We start from the raw sequence: 19,258 nt of genomic DNA, 5'->3' as shown, positions 1-19,258 counted from the left end.
TCAGAACCAGTGACGTATTTATTTATTTATTTATTTATTTATTTATTGTTACCACCAGCCGATTTCACACAGCTTTGGGGAGACTTAAGGAAGCTGGGGAGGTTCAACAAAGCCTTCGTTAAACCCTCCATTAAAATAAATAAATAAATCAATATGTTAAACCGAATGAATTGTCTGGATGTACCAAGGATTAACTTTAAATTACGTCCCCGTGCTGAAGGGGTTTAATAAGTAGGGTATATGAGAGAGGGGGGTGAGTTGGGAGCAGGGGAGTGAAATGGCGGGGGACAGGGCGACTTGGAGGCGATTTGTTTGTGGCCACCCCAAACGGGACTGAGGCGTCTGGCAGTAGATAGATAGAATAGATTTAATCTTAGCCAGTGAAGATGTTAATGTATTTTGTACCCTCTATTTTTTTAATTCTGAAGATTTTGTATATACTAATCCATTTTTTTTTACAGAGATGGATGGAGAGAGAGAGAGAGAGAGAGAGAGAGAGAGAGAGAGAGAGAGAGAGAGAGAGAGAGAGAGAGAGAGAGAGACCCTTTCATAAGATTTACTAAAGAAAATCTATTTAAACCGTGTACGTCTGTTTTAATCACACGTTACCTAATTCGATCAACACCAGGGCAGAGAACGACTGGAGAGAGGGGGTACTGAGGAGGGGGGGACTGAGGAGGGGGGTGCTGAGGAGGGGGGTACTGAGGAAAGGGGGGACTGAGGATGGGGGTGCTGAGGAGGGGGTACCGATTAGGGGGGTACTGAGGAGGGCGTTACTGAAGAGAGGGGGGTGCTGAGGGAGGGTGCTGAGGGGGGGGGGTGCTGAGGAGGAAGTACTGAGAAGAACTTAAAAATAATACTGTAGGAATACTGAGACAAAGGTGAACTCAGAAGAACCCAAAAGTAGGAATGGAAAGAAGTACTGAGGAAGTGGTCCATGAAAAGGAAAAGTGCCAACAAAGGAGACTTAACAGATGTAAGGACGAGGAGGAATAGGAAAGAAATCCCCGAAGAAAGCCTAAGTATATGTAACATGACAAAATAGTGGACTAAAGAAAAATTACAAAACAATATGTACTGATGAAAATTGCTACATGAACGGAAATTTGCGAAAGGCGGAGGACTAAGAAAAAGTACTCTCAAGAAAGCCTGAAGATACGAAATTAGAATAGGCACTGATTAAAGAGAGTACTGAGGAGAAACGAAAAGTACTAATGAGAATTCCAAAAATGACGGAAAAGATTTACAGAGCGAACGAAAAAGAGGAAAATATCTGAACAAAACATAGAGATACAGACTGACAAGAGGTACCAAGAAAACAAAGGACTGAGGAAGAGGACTGAAGAGAGAGAGAGCAAGAGGGTGGTAATCAGGTTAGAAGGGACTGGGCTGGGGGTTGGGGTCAGGGTGGAGGGGGAAGTGGTGGAGCAGACGTGTGAGTTTGTTGGGGAATTACTGCCCTGATTGTGTGTGTGTGTGTGTGTGTGTGTGTGTGTGTGTGTGTGTGTGTGTGTGTGTGTGTGTGTGTGTGTGTGTGTGTGTGTGTGTGTGTGTGTGTGTGTGTGTGTTTATCCAGATATTTATTAGTATTCCACTTAATTTATCCTTCAAACCCTCATTCTTTTATCTTACCAGTTTCCAGTCTTCTCTCCTTAATGTCTAATGAAACGGTCCTTCCTTTCCATTACATACACCCGTATCTTTTTTTTTTATTATTATTATTAGAGCTCATACTAAGCTCTTTTTTTTTTTTTTTTTTTTTTTAGGGCTCAAACTAAGCTCTTTTCACCTTAACCTGGCTCAGATTTTCGTCCTTTTGTACTTATTCCACACTGCTCAGTGGCAGAAAAAGACAACGGCTCAATATCCTTTCCACAGCACTTCATGGCTGGCATTATATTTTAGTGTTGGTCCCTTCTTATTACTCGGCATTCAAGATGGAGAGATGGCAATTTAAGGCCAAGTTAAAGAGTATAGTATTCAAGATGGAGAGATGGCAATTGTAGGCCAAGTTAAAGATTATAATCCAGCTACTCTATGTTTACTAATCATGTCATTTTACTTGTACTTCATAATTTATATCAAAATTCCAAGCTGGTCACTCAAATCAGTCGTGTTCCAACCTTCATTCCGGCTGCTCCCACACCCCATCCCCACATCTCACCCCTTTACTCGAGTTTGTTTCGATTGTCTAGGTTTTCATCGTCGCTAATTTTCGCTAATGCTCCTTCTGTTATAATCAAAATCAAGTGTACAGGTTATTGACATCCTTATTGCCGAAGACGTGCAGCTTTCAGTATGTCATCGTTTCCATTTTTTCTCTTTTTGTTCCTTACCCTGAGCCATCCCTTTCCTTCCCCTACTCCTCTCCCCACCCTTCCCTTCCCTTCCCTTTCTTCTCCCTCTTTCCTTTGTCTACCCACAATGCCCCCACACATCCAGGTATCCTCCCTTCCTCCATCGTTCCCTTTCCTTATCTAACATTTTTCCACTCATATCGTCCTCCTCCCCTTCCCCATTTCTAGCTATTTCTCCCCCTGCCGAACTGCTTTCCCCTTTTTATATTTCTCCCCCTGCCCCTTACCATTCTTATCCACCTTTCCCACCCCACCCCAGCCTACTCTGCTTTCTCTTCCCTTCCCCTTCTTCCCCCTCTCCCCTTCTCTCCCCACAGATAATCACCCCACCACAGCCCCACCCACCCAGGTATCCTCGCCCCCTCCACCGCCATTTTGCATTTTTACTGTCCGAGGGGAGGAGTCTCAACTTTCGGCCCAATTTTAGCCGACATCGCGAGGCATTAAGACGAAACTTGGACGTGACTTGAACAGACGGACGCGTTTCTTTATCCCCCTCCCCCCCCCCTCTCTCTCTCTCTCTCTCTCTCTCTCAGTTTTAGCTGTTGTACTTTTGCTTTGCGCTGGCTTGCGTCTCTCCATCGCGCTCCTGTTTCTCTTACTGTCTCTCTCCCCTCTCATAAAAATTCGAGAGAGAGAGAGAGAGAGAGAGAGAGAGAGAGAGAGAGAGAGAGAGAGAGAGAGAGAGAGAAATAGTTACCTCCCACTTTCTATACGTGTTACCATAAAAAGTTCAGGTTAAAATTAGTGAAGAAACTGAGTTAGAACGAAGAAACTGGGGAAAAATTATTGAGGAAAATTGTGGAGGAAAAGACTGAAGAAAAAGTCTGAAGGAAAAGGCGGCTATAGGAAATGATGAAAAGGAGTGGAGAAAAAAAATGAGGAAAAGAACTGGAGGAGAAAACTTGAGGAAAGAGTTGGAGGAAAAAATTGGAGGTAAGAAAGGTGGAGGAAAGAACTGGAAGAAGAAATTGGAGGAAAGAATTAGAATAATGAAGGCTGGAGGAAAGAAAGGGAGAGGAAAGAAGACTGGAGGCGAGAACTTGACGGAAGAAAGGCGAAGGAAAGAATCTGAGGAAACAAGACTGGAGGAAAGAAATGGAAGAAACCGGAGGAAAGACTGGAGGAAACTAAAGAAAAGAAGTGGATGATGGTGACCTAGGAAGCAAGTGATCAAAACGAGTGGAGGAAAGTGACACATTAAGGTGAGGGAAAGTGACAGGATTAAGTGGATGAAAGTGACAATAAAGTGGAGGTACGTAAACATGAACGAAATACAGAAATATTAAACAATAAAGAAAGCATAACTTAGAATTTATAGTGTGTGTGTGTGTGTGTGTGTGTGTGTGTGTGTGTGTGTGTGTGTGTGTGTGTGTGTGTGTGTGTGTGTGTGTGTGTGTGTGTGTGTGTGTGTGTGTGTGCGCGTGCGTGCGCGCGCCCAAACACTTCCTTGTCATTTAACTTTGCTCCACTATTTCCTGGTCTTCCCTCTTTTTCCTGCCTTACATCTCTTTCCGTATCTCTCTCTCTCTCTCTCTCTCTCTCTCTCTCTCTCTCTCTCTCTCTCTCTCTCTCTCTCAACCCCTTCAGCCCACGGACATTTTTTTTTTTCATTCTATCTCCAGACGATTTTCCAACCATCCTAGAAGAGCCCACTACAGACACGTTGCTTGCATCTGACGGAATCGGGTCACTCTCACCACTTGGATACTAAGTCGTGGTGGCGAGAAATCCCCTTAGTCATGAGGGTAGGAAAGGAATGGATTTCCTTGGTTACTAGTCAAATCAGCCCCTTAATACAGTATGATAAGACCTGGCCATCAACTGAGCTAAATGGGAGTTTGGGAGCTCTGACAGGTGGAAACAAACTAATTAGGGAGCTCTGACAGGTGTAAAAAACTGATTATGGAGCTGCGACAGGTGGAAACAGCTCTGACAGGTGTAAACAGACAGATTAGGGGGCTCAGGTGTAAACAGACCGAGTTGGGAGCTTTGACAGGTGGAAGCAGACTAACTAGGGAGCTCTGACAGGTGTAAACAAACTGACTGGAGAGCTTTGACAGGTGTAAACAAACTAACCAGGGAGTTATGACAGGTGAACACAGACTGACTAGGACGCTTTGACAGGTGTAAACAAACTGACTACGGAGCTTTGACAGGTGTAAACAAACGACTAGAGAGCTTTGACAGGTGGAAAAAGACTGACTAGGGAGCTCTGACAGGTGGAAATAAACTGACTATCGATACAGAGGGGTTCATGACAAGTGTATCCAACCCCCTCCAGTCCGAAAAAATCTCACATACCGAAAGCTGAATAAAATCGTCTGACATTGCCAAAAATTGAGGGCAGGGTAGTCCACATATAATTCATCTCACGTCTCGTGTGTTGCGGGGAAGGGCATAGTTTTCACCCTATTTTGGTCTTGATTTTCGTCCTCTCGTACCCCTATTTCACGTAGTTCTATGGCTGTGCAGGACAATGTTACGGCCCTACATCCGTTCCATGGCACTTTTTCGTGACCAGCATCATACTCCACTATTAATTGCTTGTTCCAGCTCAGCGTTCAAGATGGAGAGATGGCAATTTTAGGCCAAGTTAGGGTAGTAAGAGTACAATTAACCTTACCAGTGTCTCTCCTGCACCACTGTCTATTTTCCTAAACATTTTTCATATTCTATTGTGTGTTCGAATTTGATGTCCATTTGTTTTTGTTTTTTATATAGGGAAGAAGGAACCAAAGGCCAGAAGAAGACAATGTTTCCTCCAAGAAAAAACAAAACAATATAATAGAGCCAATTTCAAGATCCGTTTATTAAATGACTGACTAACATTTTCACAAGGCATCCAAAAATATCTGAACACCCCACACCAGCAGACTGAGCGAGCCGTCCCCACACAACACGAGAACTGAAATGAGTTATTGTATATATGGACCACCCAACAAAAGACGTCCTGGGGGTGAAGGGGTTCGGCCGGAATACTTAAGGCAGATGGCTAATCTCTTATTTAGTAAGTTAGATAATGCCTCAAACTTGCCGTGCTGGAGGTGGTGTGTGAGGGAAAGGAGGAGAGGAGGGGAGAGGAGAAGCATGGAGAGGAGAGGAGTGAGAATTAGAGAGGAAAAGAGAAAAGAGGAGAGGAAAGGAGAGGAATGAGGATGAGAGGAGAGGAATGGAGAGGACAGTAGAAAAAAGGAGAGGAACTGGGTGAGGAATAGATACGGAGAGTTTAGAGGAAAGGAGAGGAGAGACAAGAGGAGAGGAAAGGAGCGAATAAGAAAAGACGAGAGGAGAGACGAGGGAAGACAAGGAAGGGAAGAGTTAAAAAGGAAAGAGGAAGAGGGGTATGAAGAAAAAAAATTAAGTGAAGACGACAGGATGAAAAGAGAAGAAAGGGAGTCGCAGAAAAAGTTGGAAGGAGGGGAATGAGAATAAGATGGTAGATTAAAGAAGGGAGGGGGGAAAGGAGCAGAGGAGAAGGGGAGGAAGGGGAGAGGAGAGGGGAAGGAAGGGTAGAGGGGATGGGGAGAAGGGGAGATGAGAAGGGGAGCAAGGGAAAAAGGGATGGGAAAAGATGGAAGGAAAGAAAAGACGGGGGAGAAAATAGGGGGGAGGGGAGGGGAGGAGAGTAAATTTGGAAAAACGTAAAGGGAAAAAAGGTAAAAAGAGTTATTCAGAAAAGCTAAAAAAATGAGAAAGGGAGAGAAGGGAAGGGAAAAAAAGGGGAGGAAGAGAGAGGAGAAAGGGAGAGGGAGGGAGAGGAAGCGAGGGGAGAAAAGGAGAGGGGGAGGGAGAGAGAAACTTAGCGATTCCACAAAGTTTCCAGCCTGGACAATTTCTTCATCTTGGTATTTCCGCTCATTAAATGCGGATGATTAAGAGCAACTCCGTGGGGGCGAAAAAAAATACACGGAAATTTTAGGGGAAAGTCGGAAATGGGATGTGAAAATGGGGGTTAAAAATTCTCGAGTTAGAGAGAGAGAGAGAGAGAGAGAGAGGGAGAGAGTATACACATATCATCCACTCCTCTAAGCTCAACCTCTTCAGTACGGTGATATCTCTTTCCAACTAAATTCTTTCCCTTTTGTAACTGAAGAAAATCGTCCGCAATACATAAAAAAATACTAATCTTTCTAATAATTCTAATCTAAGCCCTCCAGTCCAAAAGGTCTCTCTCTGTCTCTCTCTCTCTCTCTCACCGCCTCAGTCGTCAACTTGGTGAATATATTCCAGGCGCGCTCCGTGGGTCTCTGATTGAGGGCAGAGAGTGAGAGAGAGAGAGTGTACCATTTACATAAGTACTCCCTCCCATCTTGCCTCCTTTTTTTTTCTCTCTTTACTTTTCGCTTTCTTTCTTTCCTCCTCGTCCTCCTTCTCCTTTCCTTGCTTGTACATCATCATCATCATCATCGCCGTCGTCGTCGTCTTCAAGTCATCTTTTGCGTCTGCTTGTCATGATTTCTTTTCCTCCTCGTTTTCTCTTTTCCTCCTCCTCCTTATTTCCCCTCCTCCTCTTCGTGCCTCATAAAGCTCCTCTTCTTTGTCCCACCTCTCTTTCTCCTCCTCTTTCCACTTCTACCGTTCTTATTTCCACAACCTTCTCTTTATTTTGTTTCCTCCTCCCTTCTCAAAATTTCTTCCTCCTCCTCCTCCTCCTCCTCTTCTTCTTCTTCTTCTTCTTCTTCCTCCTCCTCCTCCTCTCTTTTCTCATACTGTCTCCTCTCCTTTTGGCATTATTTCTCCCATGTCCCCCTCCCCTATCCTCTTCGTCCTCCGTCTTCCTTATATCGCCATTATGGATGACCTTATTCCAACCCCCTCCACGCCACACCCTCTCCGCCTGCCTCTTCCCATTCCCTCCACACACTCTTCTCACTCTCACTCACTGCCCACGTCTTGCTCAGTGTGTGTGTGTGTGTGTGTGTGTTTGTGAGTTCGTAATTTTATATCTTACAGTATGTACTTATATATAACATCAGACAAATAAAAAAAATATATATGGCTGACTAATCTCATACGTCACACACTAAAGAAATAATTTATAACCGCAAAAGTTTCAAGTACATGGCTTCATAACAGCTGACGGAGATAAGAAAAATAAATAAGAGAATCATGGAGGTTGTCTTCCTTAGCATCCTCCTCCTCCTCCTCCTCATCATCATCATCAAAAACCATGTCCTAATATCGCTTCAGGGATGGTTAGGAGTTTGAAAAATGAAAAATATAACTTGCACGGCAAAACTATTATCACAATACAGCGAAAATGACCGACTTCTTCATTTACTCATTAAGCTTAATATGTACCGAAGTATTATTTATTCACTTATTTATTTATTTGACTACTTCTAATTGGTGTTAAAGGTGCTGAAGAACGAGAAGTAGAGCAGGGAAATAAAGTAGCAGGAGAAATAGGAGTAGAATAATGCAAGTAGGAAAGTAGGAGTGGGCAAATATGAGTACAAAGTGGTAGTAGGAAAATGTGGCATAAACGGCAGGACAATAACGGAGTAGGCAAAATGAGAGAAAGAAAAGATGAGAATAAAAGAAAAGAGTGTGACGAAAAGGAGAACAGAAAATGAGTAGAGAGGGCAGAGCAGGAGAAAAATGAGAAACCTAGAGTGTGGGTAGTGCAGCAAATAACATAAGAGACAGGACTGAAAAGAAAAAGAATGATAAAGGTACTGAAAATGGAAAAAGGGTGAGTAGGAAAGATAGGGAATGGATAGAAAAGAGAATAGTTGTGGCAGGAGGAGAATGACAAAAGTACAGAACAGGGAAAGGTAATAGAGGGAAGAAAAGACACGGAATGGGCAGAACAGAGAACAGTTTTGAAAGGGGGACAGTGTTCATCCCTCTTCAGCACTTAAGATAACAGAACAAATATCAGTTACAGCATAATCTGAACAGGAAAAAGTGTTCATCATCTTCAGCACCAGATAAAAACAATGGCAGTACAATTTAAACTGGAAAAAGTGTTCATCTATTCAACACTTAAGATACTGGACAACAAGTAACAGCAGAAGCATAATTTTGACAGGAAAAAAGGTGTTAATCTTCTTCAGCACCAGAGATCAAAACAGCAGTAGCAATATTTGGACAGAAAAAAGTGCTGTCTCTCTTCAGCACTTAATGGATACAACATATAACAGCAAAAGCATTGTTTAGATACGAAAAATTGTTCATCTTTCTTCAGCCCCTAAAACTAATCACTACATCCTTAGCAGCTTGGATACTGGTAGAACAAAGAACAGCTACAGCATAAAATGGACTGGGTAAATGGTTCATCTCTCCTCAGCAATTTCCTAACTCAAGGGGATCATGGGACTCATCCTGTAGGAACCCAGGGCTGAGAAACACAAACTTACGATCAGGTATTTGTTTTAACTGTGATTTGATTTTTACAGGAAAGACAAGGAGTGTTTAAAATGTTCCCGTGGCTTTTACTCTCTTTACAAAATCAAAACTTGGTTGCTAGACAAAAATTATCATGAGCCATTTTTTTTTTTTTTTTCGTTTTTTATCTTTTTTTTGGTGGGACAGGAAAAGGCGTGAACTTCCAGTGTCTGTTTTTCTTTCTGCGTATCAAAATATAAGTTAAAATATTGATCATGTGTGTTTGTGTATCTCTGCCTACTGTAGACTGACCTCGTATGAACCCAGGACTCACCTTGTAGGGCCCCAGGACTCACCTTGTAGGACCCCAGGACTGACCTCATAAAAACCCATGACTCACCTTGTAGGACCCCAGGTGCTCCACGACGCAGGACAGGCTCACGTCTCGACCGGCTGGCATGGTCACGTTACTGATGGGCTCCAGGAAGTACGGCTTCTCTGTGGGCACGAAAAGTGGTGCGTTAGGGCAGGGGAGAGAAAGGCAAGGCAGGTAAGGGAAGAGAATGGCAGGACAGGTATGGGAAGAGAAGGGTAGGTAAGTGTTGGGTAGATAAGGAGGGTGGGTAAGGAAGGGTAGGTAAGGGACACGAAGGGTAGCTAAGCGTTGGGCAGGTAGGGATGGCTAGGGCAGAATAGGGTAGAGAGGCTCATACAAAGCCTGGGTAGAGGAAGGTAAACGGACTAATGACTACAACTGTTAATAACCCAAACAAACGACTGACCAAAATTTTACTTTCAGGGACAAAAAATCGCCTATTGTTCATCCGAGTCTACTTCCCACGAGGCATGTTCGTCACTATTCAGCCCTGACAAACCGTATCAGACGGAATTATATATGGACAAGAAAACATACTAAGCCTCTCTCAGTTCTGGTATACCAGTTTACAGAGAAAATCTAAGTAGGATTAGGTGAAATACAGGGTAAAATAATATCCTTAGAAATTAACCAGCAAAGGAAAGTTGGAAGTACGGAAGAGGGGGAAATATAAGGCGAAACTGTCCTTAGATTTTATTAGCTAGCAAAGGAAAGTAGGAAGTAGGAAAGAGGAGAAATATGGAGGCACATTATGGTCCCCGACTGTACACAGATCAAGCAAACCAAGACGACCAAACGAATGAGAGAATAATGCAAGAATCCGGGGTAAACCCGTGGCTATGTCCGGGATACAAATTTCATAGGAGGGGGGGTGTAATGTAATAACGCCATGTGGAAAAATTTCGGCTTATTGGACGGTGCATTTCTTTCATGTCGGGGGACGCCGCCCCCTTTATGAAACCCTCACATGTGGAATTTCAATCTTGGTGAATCAATATTTTGCCGTTTTTATTTATTTCATATTTCTGTCGGCCCCTTACCCCCATCCCCTCAAAAAAATTTACGATTTAAGATCTGCACTGAAAAAGAAAACACTGAAGCACGTGAGTTTCTCCTTGCTTTTGAATTGGAATTTAATCGTAATCTTCTGCAAATCTCTCTCTCTCTCTCTCTCTCTCTCTTTTACTATTTACGGTACCGCCCCAAGTTTACACTTATACTACAAAACTGCATTTAGAAATATGTTTCTCCTTGCACGTGGAATTTCTTCTCAATTTTCGAAAAAAAAAAAAAGAAGGAATGTATTAATTTCCATTATGACAGCAATAATAGTTTGCAGCAGGAAACTAACAAAAGGCTTTTTCAAGCACAATTTCGAGAGTAGAATCTTTTTTTTTTTTTTTTTTTTTTTTTTTGCATGATTAAAGTACATGATTTCGGCATTGTGTTTGGAACTTACTATTTAAAAAAGGCGACCAGATTACCTCCTTACATATGGAATTTTTATGTTGGTGAATCCTACAGTATCTGATAACACTGCATTTATCATTCTTAAAATATTGCTACCCCATAAGTCTATACATCAGTAGCAATGCTATTTGTTATTAGTTAAAAAATAAAGAAAATCTAGGCCAACAGGCACTTATATACTCTGTCATGGTAAATCAGGAGTTTGTTATGTTTATCTATCTATCTATCTATCTATATATTCCCTAAACCATTATGAGTTTAGAACATCTAAAATTTCAATACCATGAAGTGTGAGCTTCTCTTTACATGTGAAATTTTAATGTTTTCTATAATTATTAAATTATAGTAGGATTCCAATAATTTATTTTATTATCTCAAATATTTCCATCATCACAAATCACCTGTATGACTTTACAGTACATTTCGTATTTAAAAAAGGGGAGGGACATGAATTTCTCCTTGCAATGTGGAACGACAACCAATATATTCCAATTTTTATTTATTTTATTTTCCGCTCCCCAAAACGCCTATGCGACTCTGGAACTGCATTTGGAAATTAGATCCAAAAAACGTGCAGGTACATGGGTTTCTCCTTGCAGGCCCAGATAAATGTATTTCACGTGCGATATTGAGAGGAATAAAAGGGAGGCGGTTCCTGTGCCCCTCTCCCCTCTCCCTCCCCTCTCTCTTTCTCTCCCCCCCCATCTCCCCTCTCTCTTCCCTTCCTCTCTCCGTCTGCATTTCCCTTCCCTCTCTCCTTTCCCTCCACTCCATCCTCCTCTACTCTCTTCCCTCTTCTTCTCCCTCTCCCCTCCCCTCCCTTCCCTAACTCACTCTCTTCCCTCTCGCTCCCCTTCACTCCTTCATCCTCCCCTTCTCTCATCCCTTCAGCTCTCTCCTCCCTCCCCATCTGTCTCTCTTCCCTCCACTTCTCTCCTCCTCCTTCTCCTGCTCTCTCCTCATAACTCCCTTCCCCCCCGTTGCCTCTCTCCCCTCATCTCTCCTCTTCCTCCCCCTTCCCCTTCCTTTTGGCCCTCCCCTTGTCTCTCTTCCCTCACCTCTCCTCTTCCTCCCCATTCCCCTTCCTTTTGGCCTCCCCTCTTATATCTCCCCTTCTCCCTGTACCAACTCCTTGCCTCTTCTTCTATTTCTCTCTCTTTCCTCCTCTCACCTCCCATTGCTTTTCCTGTCTATCTACCGCTTCACTTCCCCTTCCCCCTTCCTTTTCCTTTCCTCCATCTACCCTTCTACCTATTCTTCTCTTCCCCTCCCTTCCCTTCATTCTCCCCTCTCCCTCTCACTTCCTCTTTCTCCTCACCCCCTACGTCCCTCCCCTTTTCTCCCCTCGTCCCTCTCCCTTCCCCCTCCCCTTTTCTCCCCTCCTCCCTCTCCCTTCCCCCTCCCCTTCCCCTCGCCGGCAGGTACATGACATACAACAGCTTTTAGTAGTGGTGTCCTCCCTCTCTCTCTCTCCCTCTCCTCTCCTCTCTCTCTCTCTCCTTCCATTTTTCTTCCACTCCTTTCTTCTGTTTCAAGCTTTTCCCTCTTTTCTTTATTTCCTTTTCTCCTCCCCTCCTATCTGCCTCCCCCCAACACCCCCCCTACCACCGCCTCTCTCCCCTCTCCCTCATCACTCCCTTCCTCCCCTTTTTCTCTTCACTTTTAAATACTGTCTGTTCTTATTCAATTATTGTGTTTTCTCCGGCCCTCTCTATTGTTTCCCTGCAGTCTCGTCAATTCTCTCTCTCTCTCTGCGCACCCAACTTCTTTCCATAATTTTGCGTTTTTTTCCTCTTCCCTGTCTATTTTAGCCTCCACTTCGACACTACACGCCTAAAATATTGCAGTGTTATATTTTTATGTTAACACGTGGGCAGATCAGTGTGAGATAAACTACATTATTATCTACAACGACATTCTGTTATTGTGTTCATTTTTAGTCTTTTTATTTTCAGAATTGTTGAAGAGAGAGAAAAGAGTTCATAAAATTTCCCCCTTCGATGTTTTTCTTGCCTCGATTTTCATGGTGCTCGATCGTCATTGTATTTTTACGTCTTTTTTCCCTGCCAGATATTTTTCCGGTGGGTGTGGTGGGTGCAGGAGAGCCTTCCTCTTTGTTTTCATTTCTTTGTGCACGTTAGTGTGTTTTAATCCTTGTTAGTTTAATTCGAGAAGATAACCTCCTGATGGGCCAGTACGTTTTATTTTATTCGTACAATGCTTTTACTTCTACTTCCTCTCTCTTACCTCACCTCCCTCTTTCTCCCCCTCCTTTCATCCCTTTCTGCCTCCATCCTCACCTCCCTCCACCCCACCATTCTTCCTCCCTCTTCCTCTTCCTCCCTCCCCTCCACCCCTAAAGCCCCCACTGCAAATCGAGAAATACAATATGATATCAGCATTCCATCTCGCCCAAAGCCATCATCCTTCACAGCACAAACACTTGGACGTTCTGGTTTTTACGGATATGCAATGAAGAGCTCTAAGGGTTCAAGGTTGGTGAAGACGATGATATTCCGTATACCGAGGTGCAAAGAAAGATAGGAATGATGATGATGATGATGATGATGTAACGATGATGATGATGATGAATGATGACTGATATAGATGACTGGAGATACTACTACTACTACTACTATTATTATTACGACGACGACGACGACGACGACGACGACGATGATAATGACGAACGATTTCCAAAAGGGCCATGTCTGTGCCAATATACACTGAAGACCTCTGATGTGTCCAAATTAATGCATGGATCTTATATTATTCACTAGATTTCAAAAGTTACAACCCCGCCTGATTTTTTTTTGCGTTATTTTTATTTATGAAGTCGCGTATAAATTTCGAAAATCATGTGTCTGTGTCGCTATACAAGGCAGAGCTCTAAAGCGTTTGAAATATTGAATGAAGTGCCATTATACACTTTCATTATACACTGACAACCATCCCTTTTTCATCTGATCTGGCTGAATAATGTATGTATATATTTTCAGAAGCGTCTTGTCTCTGCCGAAATACCATGAAAAATTTGAAAAGGCTTCCAGGTAATGAATGATCCTTCAATTATTCACTCTGGTAAGGACTCACAAGCTCCTGTGACGCACTCCAGGATGAATAAAGATCTAGAGTTTTCCCGGTCATGAGAAGTAAAAAAAATAAATAAAAAAAATAAATAATGTGATGATGAGAAATAATGTCTCCTGGGACTCTCAATCGCCACCCATCTCCAATTTTTTTCAGCTGATTGGAAGGAGGTTAAGGAAAAATAAAGGGAAAATAAATATGAAAACTGAAATAAGAATAAAAAATAACAGGAAAATACATAAGGAAATAAAAAGGGAAAGCTATCGATCTTTCTTATTCTCCCTTTTTGTCTCCTCAGTCGAGTTACATTTTTTCTTCTTGTTATCTTCAGAAGATTTTTTTAACCTAAGGATGTTTCCCCCAAGCTGAATAAAGCAGCCTATCTCTCTATCTGTCTATTATCTATATCTATTCATCAATATAAATTCCGCACCAACACCACGCCTGTTGCTAGAGAAAAGATTTTAATCCAGTGTACATATAAAAAAAATACAAACAAAAAGGCAAACCCAGTCACCACAATACACAGTGAATGAATTACCAGCATCACCCACAAGACTAACCTCTCTCTCTCTCTCTCTCTCTCTCTCTCAGCCCAAACTTACTTTTTTTTTCCTTCCAGTATCTCTACCTCATTCTTTCCTTCAACAAAATCAAGCAGTTCTGTCTCATCTTCCTTCCTATTCATCTTATTTTTTTGTTTTCATTTTCTTTCTTTCTGTGGGTTAATGTGGGGTTTAAATTTTGCGCTTCCCCTCAGGATATCAAACTCCATCCTCATTATTCTTCCTTCTCTCTTTCTTCTGCTTTTCCTTCTTCCTCTATTCCTTCTTATTTTTTCCTTCTTCTTCTTTAGCATCGCCATCATCATCATCATCATCATCGTTTCCTTCTCCTCCTCCTCCTCCTTCAAAACAACTCTATTTTCCTTCCCTACCTATCCCATCATCATTTATCCCTCTCCAGCCTCTCACCCCCACTCCTCCCTCCCCATCTACCCAGCTGCTTCTCCCTTTCTACCCATTGCAGTATTATTGTTTTCTTGGTGTGTTAATGTGGGGTACGAGTTTCCCTTTCTTCTACACCACGTTAAGTACTTTACCTGTGTGTGTGTGTGTGTGTGTGTGTGTGTGTGTGTGTGTGTGTGTGTGTGTGTGTGTGTGTGTGTCTCTCTCTCTCTCTCTCTCTCTCTCTCTCTCTCTCACTGTTTACTCGTCAGGATGGCACCGTGAAGGCAATACAATCATCATTCATCTCATTCACTTCCTCCTTAACTCGGCCCGTACCGTAGGAGGAAAAAAGGAGAGGAGAGAGAAGAGGGAAAAAAAGGGAAGAAAAAGAGAAGAGAGGAGAGAGCAGTAGGGAGGAAAAAAAAAAGAAGAGAAGGAGGAAAAACAAACATGGAGGAAGTGGAGTGCCATCCGTGACGTAACTTCATTGCCCAAAAAGTATTTTCTTACTACGGGATAATACAAAATTGAGGAGGAGGAGGAGGAGGAGGAGGAGGAGGACGAGGAAGAGGAGGACGAGGACGAAGAGAAATGGGGAAAGAAGATGTAAGAGGTAAAAGAGAAGAAAAAAAAAAGTCAGGATTAAAATTAGGGGGAGAGAGAGAGAGAGAGAGAGAGAGAGAGAGAGAGAGAGAGAGATAGTATCTCTAGACGTAATCATGAAGTCTAAAAGTATTTCCCTTCTACGAGATAATACAAAATGAAGGAGGAGGAGGAGGAGGAGAGAGCTAAATGAAGTGGAAAAATAACGATAAAAAGGATGGAAACTGGGCAGTAAGAGAAGGATAAGAGAGAACACTAGAGAGAGAATGAGACGGGCGGAAGAGGAGGAGGACGGAAGAAGAGGAGGAAGAAAAGGAGGACGAAGAGGAGGAGGAGGAGGAGGAGAAGAAGAATCAGTGATGGAATAAAAGTAGACAAGATCGCATGAGGAAGCGTCCCGGGAGAATGAGAGGAAAAGGAAGAGGGAGAAAGTTGTAGAGGGAGGGAGGAATAGGGAAGTGAGGGAGGAATAATGGGGAAAGAAAGGAGAAAAGAGAAAGAATGGGAGAGGAAGGAAGGGATAGGGAAGTGAGGGAGGAAGAAGGGAGAGACTAATAAGTGAAGGAAAAATAGAAAAAAAGAAAAAGTGAACTGAGGTAAACATAAGAGGAGAGGAAGGTCAAAGGATGAGAAAGGACGGAAGGAAGGAAAGAAGAAGGGAGGGATGGAGAGAGAGAGAGAGAGAAGGAGGGAGGAGGGGAAGGAGGGAGGAGAGAGGAAGAACGGAAGAAGGGTAAAAAAGAGAAAGAAAGGAGGGTCAAAAAGAAAAAGAGGAAGGAAGGAAGGAGGGCGGAGGGAGAGACGGATAAGGGAGAGAGAGAGAAAAAAAAATGCCAAACAGAGGAAACGACGGGGTACTTATCCAAACGGGGAACTAAGGGACGCAAAGAAAACGGGCACGATAAGAGAAATGAAGGTCTTAGAGGCGAAGAAGGAGAGAGGGAAGACTCTAATATTCTTACCATGGAAGAGAATGGATGAAATGGGAGACGAAGAGAGAGGGAACATGGTAGCAGTAGTCATAAAATCATCATCATCATCATCATCATCATCAACCTAGCACTGTTTTTGGTGTTAGACTGGAGTGGAAAAGACCTAAAAACAATAAAACAGAGAGAGAGAGAGAGAGAGAGAGTACCCAGCTAAAATGAGCCAAGGGAAACTTATTATATACTAGCACAGAGAGAATTAGCAAAGTGAAATGATGATGATGATGATGATGATGATGAGGAGGAGGAGGAGGAAGGAGGAAGAGACGATGAAAAAATGGGAGGGACAGGAGGAAGAGGAGGAGGAAAATGGAGGGAAGAATCAAGAAAAAGAAAGGGTAGGAGGAAAAATGGGAGGAAGAAGAGAGGGAAGATAAGGAGGAAAATAGAAGAGAATGAAAATAAGGAAGGAAAACGTGAGGAGGAGGAAAGTAAGAAGAGGATGTGAAGGAAGTGGAAAAAGAATAAAACTGAAGATGAAAAATGTGAAAGAAAAATCAGGAGAAAAAATGGAAGACGAAGAATAAGGGAAAATGATAAGAAATTAACTACTTAAAATTGCAAAGGAAAGTCGACATATTATCTTAACCACAGAGGGAATGAGGAAAAAAAGAATGAAAGAATGCAATGGAAGATGAGATGATAATTATACAACAGGGAGAATATATGTTATGTGGTAGGTGGTGGCGACCATCATCCACTCACTTGATGTAGAGCTTCCCACTTCTTTCTTAGCCTTTATCATTCTGTTTCTGTGCCTGCCCTCCTCTCTTCATATTTCTCCCATATTTCCTGTCACTTCTTATTGCTTTTCTTTCCTTTATAGGTGGCTTTACATTGAGTGACAAGCCAAATGGTTTCCTGTAAGCCTAGAAACCATTTACTACGCTGGGTGGTAACCATATAACCAAATCATACGTGCTCCCTACGTGTCAACAAGTGGGTTGGTGGAGGATTAGTGCTCCTTCCCATAAAACAAATAACTCAAAGTCAAATGGCCACCCCTTACGGGATTGTGGCGTCTGGCAATAGATAGATAGTTAGATAGATAGAGAATATACGTAAACAGAAGAGAAGAAGAGAGTAGGGGAAACTACAATACGCTGCCATTGACGGAAATAAATGAAGAGAATAGAATGAAATCGATATGAGAAATGGGATAAGAAAATGGGGAAAACAATTAAAATTAACTAAGCACTGGGAAGGAAGGAATTAACAGTTCAACAAAAGCAAGAAAAAGACCGAAACTGAGACGAATGGAGAGACAGAAGAGGAATTACAATGAGAAAGAAAATAAAAACAGGGAAGGGGAGACTTAACCATTTTACCAAACGAATGAAAAAGTGCGAGGAGAGATGGAAGATGAATTTTAAGTACATAGCTCTCGTACACAAGAGTTTCCCAGAGAACAGCGCAGAGACGATGCAACAAGGACAAACTGGATAAATTAATCACGAAGTGGAGAAGAAGAGAGGAAGACATAATGGTTAAGAGGAGAAAAAGAGGGAGAAAAGAAAATAACAATACAATAGATCAGAAGAAAAAAATAGTAAGAGAAACACAGTATTCAGAAGAGAACTGAGCTGAAACGCAATCATTCTACGTAAGGTAACTAGAGAAATAACGCACCCATATACAGAGGGAAAAAGGGGATCTTAAATTCTACTTGAAACAAAACAAAAAAATTGTGAGGAAAAAGAGATGGACGAGAAATTACAAATTATTTTTTGAGTAACCACAAATTGTTAGGCCGAACAGACCCATCAACTGCAAGAAAACAATTGTCCCTGCAGGGCCATCACCTAACGTGAACCGACGCTCCCTTGCAGTGAACAGTGCCTCGTCACAGCGAAACTCGAGGAAGTGTGTGGAGGTTTGTTTGCTGGATGGACGCCACATGTGCGTCTCTCCATCCAGTTAAATGGGGCACCACAGTAGGCTCCACATCACCTCGTTATCTGGTTATATGATTACCACCCAGCGTTGTAAATGGCATCTTGGGTTACAGGAAACCAGTAGGCTTGTCACTCAAGAGCTGAACCACCTGAAGTGGAACGAAGAACACTAAAAACTGACAGAAAGGAGGGGAGAAACAAGAAGAGAGGAGGAAATACAAAAAAAAAAAAAAAAAAGAAGAAGAAGAAGAATGATAAAGGCGAAAAAGAAGGCAGCACTGCATCAAGTGAGTGGATGATGGTCTCCACCACCTACCACCAGGAAGGAAATACAAGTAGAAAACGGAAACAATGAAAGAAACAATGCACCAATGAGCAGACAAAAAAAGGGGAAACTTAATTATTCTGCCAGAGAGAGAGAGAGAGAGAGAGAGAGAGAGAGAGAAATTAAAAGTAGCAACAACCCTCTTACACAAGGGCTAGCAAACACATACCCCAGCCTGCAGCACAAAAGCCTTCTGTAATTCCGGGTTTGTGGGGTTTTGTGTGGGAGGGAGAGTGGTTGTAAAAGATGGCTGAAGAAGATGGAGTGGCGGAAGGGGAAGGCGGTGAGTGAGGATGAAGATGTGAAAACGAAAGAATGATACTGTACTTTAATAACACCACGAACAACATAAATATAACGAAAGATTAAGGAAAGTTTTCAATGTGTGTGTGTGTGTGTGTGTGTGTGTGTGTGTGTGTGTGTGTTTAAGCTAGGAAAAAATGTTAAAAATAATGACAGCCAAAAATGGGAAAAATATGGGAACAAAAAATGGACTACTGGGAGGGGGACTTAATAAAAGAGTAAGTGAAATTAAACTGAACGATGAATTGTGGACATTTGACCATTAAATAGTAATGCTGGATATAATACAAAAGTAGGATGAAGAGGAAACGAACAGAAAAACAGACTGATGATTGATGACTGATAGATACAATATATATATATATATATATATATATATATATATATATATATATATATATATATATACATATATACTACACACACGTAAGTACAGACAGATAGAATTCGATAAATGGACTGAGAAATGACAAATATACAGTAGATCCAGGAACTATAACAGGAGAGAGAGAGAGAGAGAGAGAGATTAAACCAATATATAAGGTCACATTTTTTGCTTAACTTCCT

General features: G+C 42.2%; 1 protein-coding gene across 1 annotated transcript in view; it reads right to left on the bottom strand.

Annotated features, from left to right (window-relative positions):
* LOC145412090 (lachesin-like) overlaps positions 1-19,258 on the bottom strand; it is a 36,894-nt gene that overhangs the window by 6,821 nt on the left and 10,815 nt on the right. Inside the window, exon 2 of the mRNA XM_080282007.1 lies at positions 9,091-9,188. Within this exon, the coding sequence (XP_080138133.1) occupies positions 9,091-9,188 (98 nt within the window). The remainder of the gene's footprint in view (positions 1-9,090; positions 9,189-19,258) is intronic.

The sequence above is a fragment of the Coenobita brevimanus genome, chromosome 92, assembly GCF_032717465.1.
Source record: "Coenobita brevimanus isolate Jiangsu-jjx chromosome 92, ASM3271746v2, whole genome shotgun sequence".
Classification (NCBI taxonomy): Eukaryota; Metazoa; Arthropoda; class Malacostraca; order Decapoda; family Coenobitidae; genus Coenobita; species Coenobita brevimanus.
This window is presented reverse-complemented; position numbering and strand designations above follow the sequence as displayed.